The sequence below is a fragment of the Ptychodera flava genome, chromosome 12, assembly GCF_041260155.1.
Source record: "Ptychodera flava strain L36383 chromosome 12, AS_Pfla_20210202, whole genome shotgun sequence".
Classification (NCBI taxonomy): domain Eukaryota; kingdom Metazoa; phylum Hemichordata; class Enteropneusta; family Ptychoderidae; genus Ptychodera; species Ptychodera flava.
In genome coordinates this window covers 35,817,637-35,823,472 of record NC_091939.1, presented here as the reverse complement: position 1 = coordinate 35,823,472, position 5,836 = coordinate 35,817,637, and the positions used below count along the sequence as shown (strand labels likewise).

The 5,836-nt window shown below is 35.3% G+C and overlaps 1 protein-coding gene and 1 long non-coding RNA gene across 2 annotated transcripts; both read left to right on the top strand.

Annotated features, from left to right (window-relative positions):
- Positions 1-364: 364 nt before the first annotated feature.
- LOC139146297 (G2/mitotic-specific cyclin-B-like) lies at positions 365-4,226 on the top strand. The gene is made up of 5 exons (XM_070717705.1): positions 365-417; positions 1,733-1,934; positions 2,239-2,352; positions 2,955-3,061; positions 3,566-4,226. Exons 1-5 carry the CDS (start codon positions 365-367, stop codon positions 3,627-3,629), a joined length of 540 nt encoding a protein of 179 aa, XP_070573806.1. The 3' UTR covers positions 3,630-4,226.
- Positions 4,227-4,400: 174 nt separating this feature from the next.
- Positions 4,401-5,277, top strand: LOC139146351 (uncharacterized). Its single transcript, XR_011555118.1, has 2 exons — positions 4,401-4,591; positions 5,064-5,277. It is a non-coding gene; the product is annotated as an uncharacterized lncRNA (long non-coding RNA).
- Positions 5,278-5,836: the final 559 nt, after the last annotated feature.

The window sequence follows — 5,836 nt, the reverse complement described above, 5'->3', positions numbered from 1 at the left end:
GTCCATATACAGTTGTAGGCCACAAAAAAACTACATAAATCTTTACTTTTTTCACAGGGTTATGGAAATTGATATGGATTTATCAGTTTTGGTGGCCTGTTACAATTATCAGTACAGCAGTTTCACCTCAGTAAATTACATGCATAGGTTTACTGTTACCCTTCAGGCAAATAGAATGCTGTGTTTTGTTTGTCATTTACAGGAGGACTATTTGTTTTATTACAGACTCGTGTTACATCAACACTTAGTGTTGATGATGCAAAAAAAAGATCAATTCTAATAGAATGGCTACATGCCATTGTAGCTATTGAGCTGAACTGCAGCAAGGACCTCCAATTGGCCATTTTTGAGTTGGCAGTACGATATGTGGATTCGTACATCTCAGCTGTGGGAGTTGACACCAGCCAGTTCGAGCTGGTTGGTGCAACTGCGCTTTTTTTTGTCTTGGTAGGTAGTAATATCATTATCTTCTTTTCAACCTTTTCTCCATTAAATAGATATATGTCATCAGCAAATTAATTTCTTCATAAGGCAGTAAAGAGAGGTCTTGTAAAGTCGATTTATCATCATTTCAACGCCTGTCACTACACTTTGCTACATGAATCATGAATGAAGTTATATACCGGTAATAGTTGCATGATATGCCAACAATCTTAAGGCACAATAGCTGTATGATAGTAGTGTATCAACTGCTGCTTCTTGGTCTACTCCTTATAGCATGTAAAATTGCCAAATTTCAGCCTGTCAAAGCCACAAGTTTGTACTGGTATTTAGCTCACATTGGCATAGGTATTTATTTATGATACACTTGTCGTGTCCTGCAAGATTAACACACTTGTGATATGTATTGCTCATTTGCGACATACTTTGTGCAGAGATGGATTTCGCGCAAAGTGACACTATGAAAATTATATGACTGTCACTTTTTTCAACAGCGATATGCAGTGCTCATGAAAAAGATACATTCCCGGTATCTGTGTATTGAAATTTTTGGTTTAATATCAATGCAAGAAAATTTTATTGCAGCCAAGGTAGTAGTTCATATTGGGAGCCCTAGTCATCAAAAAACTTTGAACACCATACTGCTAGGTACATTTCCCATTCACAGATTTTATGTGTACGGGTATGTGTTGAAAATTGAAATTTAGTCTGATATCTTAAAGCCCCAGTAACTGACTGAAGCGCTTGAAATTTGATGACCTCAAAATATCACACCCCTCAATGACTAACTTGCTACAAATTTAGTTTAGTTTGAAAGTAAAATCAGAAAATGACGCTAAAAGATAACAGCTAGTAGCACCACTTGTCAACATTAATAATGCTGCCTGTCTGTACACATCACAGACTATGTTCTAATGTTCTGGCCTTTAGGTTAGATGAAATTCAGGTCTTGTGACATATAACATGGCAAGCATGTTGAGAAACTTGCCTTGCTCTTGGTGAAAATCATTTGCGTTACTTTTTTAACTGACGTGCCAATCATAAAACCAATGTTACGTGTCACAAGACCTGAATTTCATCTAACCTAAAGGCTAGAACATTAGAACATAGTCTGCAATGTGTACAGACAATTACACTGTGTCTATATGATATCTTTTATTAAAACTTAAAACACACATTCACAATTATTAACTCTTTGGTCAGTTAATGAGAAAGCACACACACACACACCTTTAAAAATACGTATGCGTTATCGAATCCATTCTAACACACTGTACTTCTTCTCTTGTAGTAAATATCATGGACATGTTGTGCCATCAGCACACCTCACAGTATGTGGTGATGGTGCATTCACAAGAAAAGACATCTTTGAAATGGAAGAGAGGCTGATGAAAGTCATGAAATTCAACTTGTCACCTGTCTTGTGCAGCGAATTTTTAAATTTGTCTGCACAAGTGAATGGTTTTGAAACGAACACCATGAATGTGGCAAAGGTGAGTTTAATTGTCTTTTTTTCAGGTGTGCTGTTGTACGCAGAGCTTATTAAATAAGTGATTATTAAAAATGAAGTTTTGTGGGAGCTCGTACATATAGTGACTCCTGGGATATCCCAACACATAACAAACAATGCCCTAGTCCTGTTTAAATAACCATGATGCTACTTTAAAGGGGCAATCTTCTATCCCACGGTTCTCGCATGACTTTTTGTTAACAATGAGTATTGACATGATGTTAGATTTTTGCTTTCCATAGTAAATTTTATCAATATGACCAATGTTTTACGTATTTATTTGACAGTATTTGGTACGCGTAGCTCAGATGAAGAGGAGTATTCTCCAAAGGTATAAACCGCACCAAATTGTTCACGGCTGCATCATCATAAGCTGTGCATTCACTGGAGAGAACATTTCTGTAAGTAATTTGCAATAAACAAGTTTTTACCTCTATGACCCCTGTCTCAATTTTCCATTAGCACAGGCTATTTTGTTGGCAATATGATGGATGCCTTCAAGTTGACATATGAATTCTGCAATCTGTTTCTTGAATTTCATGTCCTGGATGGGGCTTCTAACTAATTGTCATTGCATACTTAAAAAAAAAATCATTTTGCCAATTAAGTAATTCTACCTAATATTTGGTATAAGTATAGGCTTGCAGCGTCACTGTTGTTTTTGTCACACATTTATGTGTGTAAGACCTAAAATTTTATTCCATAAGCTGCACAGTGGAAATGCTTTTAATTTTGTCACATTATGATAATGAACTTTCATAAACAACAATGCTTACTAAAATTCAATTAAATTAAACAACAATATTTGCTAAAATTCAATCATGTTGACTAAAAACGTTATCGAAAACACTGTGGTTGATTCACAGAATACTGATAACAAATCATAACAAAAGTCATATCAAAAGTTACTGCATACAGCAGTCTTCACTCAAGACACAAGACAAATAACTTGTGTTTTCAGTATTGCAATAAATATTAATGTTGTTACTTTGTTCCATGTCAGAATATGAAGTTCGTCGGTAAGCCGCTGTGCCAGCATCACTGGAAGCTGCTATTTGATGAAATACTATCAGCAAAAAAAATTGCTGAGACCATGGAAGATTCATCTTTGTAAGTTGTTTTTCATCTTTATTGTAAATCATACCAGAAAATTGAAGTTTGTTCAAGAGAACTGTGATTGTATTGGTTTACAATAGGTCTGAACATAACATTATTCATATTTAATCCACTTTTTGACTTCATCAGTATCATTACCATTTCCATAAAGCTTAACATTTTAATGTGAGTTGTACAGAACATAGCTGTGAGTATATAGAAGTGGCTGTGTCATTGACACTGATTTTGATGGTTTTATACACTTTGGGAGTAGTAGATTTGCTGACATCTGTTGATAACCCTATGAAAGTTTTGGAGATGAAAACAATGTACTGATTACACAATCATAACTGCTGGCCTTTACCACTGTATGATAGATATAAGACATAATAGGAACTCCTGCAATGGGCATTGGATTAATTTATCATCAATACCTCTGTGTGCATGTGTGCGTGTGTGTATATTTGAGAAATTTAACTACACCTCTGAACCAATGTAATTCATTTTTTCTCCCAACAGCTACTCTGAAGAGCTACAAGCTGAACAGCAAAAAGGTGTTTTTGGTAAAAAATCTTCTTCATAACCCCTGGTCAAACAGCTTTTGTTATTTGGTATACAGGACCCTAGGGATACCCCAACCTAGATTTGTTCAAATTGTGATGAAATATGCAAATCGTGTATTTTTAAGGATTTTTGGGGGGTCATTTTTAGTCAAAACTTTATTTTATCAAAACTGCTCTTCTGACAGCTGTGATATTTGGTATCTACAGATAAACTAAATATGATGTGTTGAATATAAAGTGAAATCTGCAATTTTGGATTTTTGTTGTAATTTTTGCAATTTTTGGTCAAAAAATGTGTTTCTCAAAAACTACTTGTCTGATGCCTTTGATATTTGGTATACAGGTTCCTAGGGCTTGTTTTAGTGTGATATATTGAAATTTGATGAAATCTTCAATTTTTGTATTTTAGGGTCAATTTTTGCCATTTTTGTTCTAAATATGTATGTAAACTTTATCTCAAAAAACTTTGCTGATAGGTTTGATATTTGTTATCTAGCTTCCCACATGTTCTAATTTTTCAAGAATATGTATGCCAATGCTCCTATTGGTGACTTTTGTTTAGTTTTTTTAGTTTATTTTAGGAATTTCAGGTTTGTTTTTTAATAAAGACAATTTGGATTAAAGATGAATTCGTTATGATTATTGTTTCGAGATAAAGCAAGACATGTTACACTCCCAGTGCTAGAATTCTGTTTGCTGAGAAAGGAATAAAAAGAACTATACTGGTAAATTCATATTACTTTTTTGCAATCTTGCAGAAGCATTCGAAAGTGACAAAATCTTCTCATTCAGTCTGAACGCTAGGGGTGCAATTTGCATATGCAAATGCCATTTCCTTTCGAACGGCACTCAGCAACTCAGTCTACACTGTGAACCGTTGGCTGGCTAACACAGTTTTTCAGTCGCTCCCAAATCCTCATTTTTTCGCCGATAATTATCATTGGAGACCAACTTCATCTCTTCAATTGGATTTTCTGAGAAGGTAAGTGACTTTTCGGGGCTCTGTTTGAAAATTAAAGTGAATTTTGCGATTTCAGCGATTTTTCATAGTTCGATGTTATATGTCGAGCGCGGACTTGTGTTGCTGTACCAACTATGGTAGCATGAAATTAAGGCCCAAAATCAAGCATAGTTCGTGGAATTATACTATAAATTAGCTTTTTACCACAGAATTTTGTGTGTTCATGCCAGGAATTTGATGTTGGGCGGCAAAGTTCGCCGCTGTGTTTTGCCGCTATAATCCAATATGGCGCCAAATCAACATTAGTGTACTGTACGTTTACACGTACACTGTGTACTCGCATACGCTAATAGTGAAATATCCCCAAAATGTGCGTATTTTTAGGTCAAATGTTACTTTTTTGGGGGAAACTATCATCAAGTGACACTTTTAGGTTGTAATACGTAAAATTCGTGTCACAGTTGTTTTTAATTATTTTCCTCTTTTTTTTCAGGGTCATCACAGTCCGAGGATGGCTTCGAAGCTTCCAGCAGCCGGGGCTTCCCATAGAAAAACTTGTGCATGTGACCTCATGGTTGTTCACTTTTAACTTTTTTGACGTAATTTTCGTGTCTGATTTGTCTCAGTTTGTTGCAGTCAAGTCTCTGAGGCTTAAGTATTGATCAAACTTCAGGTTTATTTAGAATAAAGCTGTTGTCTTTGCAGTATATTGAATTCAGAACTTATTATTTTCTTTTTAATTTAACCAACACAAAACCAACCGACACGTTCCAATATTTATTGAGAAATTCGTGTCACCCGAGCGGCACTTTCAAAGGCTTCATTAAAGGTGAACTTCTCCGATATGCTTGCACATGCAACAACGACATGGACTTCATTCAAAGGTCAACTTTCTCACACGCAAACTTCAACAACAATATTATAGAAAAAAAAGATATATCTCGTATAAAGAAAGATGTTAATCTCACCAACCATCGACGATACCTCACCGATAAAGATAAGAGGAATATGACATAAGAACAAAACTGGTTTACACAACGACCTTCAGTCCATTCATCAAAACCAGGCAAATCAAACCATGCTGTCTAACAAAAAATGGAAATAATAGAAGCCGATCAAACACTGGTCAAAGTTTTTCCAGAAAAACCTATCATAGCATACAAAAGGAATAAAAACTTAAGAGACATCCTCGTTCAGGCACAAATCAAGCACGAGGATAAAAAAACACGAACGGTCTGACCAACAAACACTCAAAGTTCAGACCAC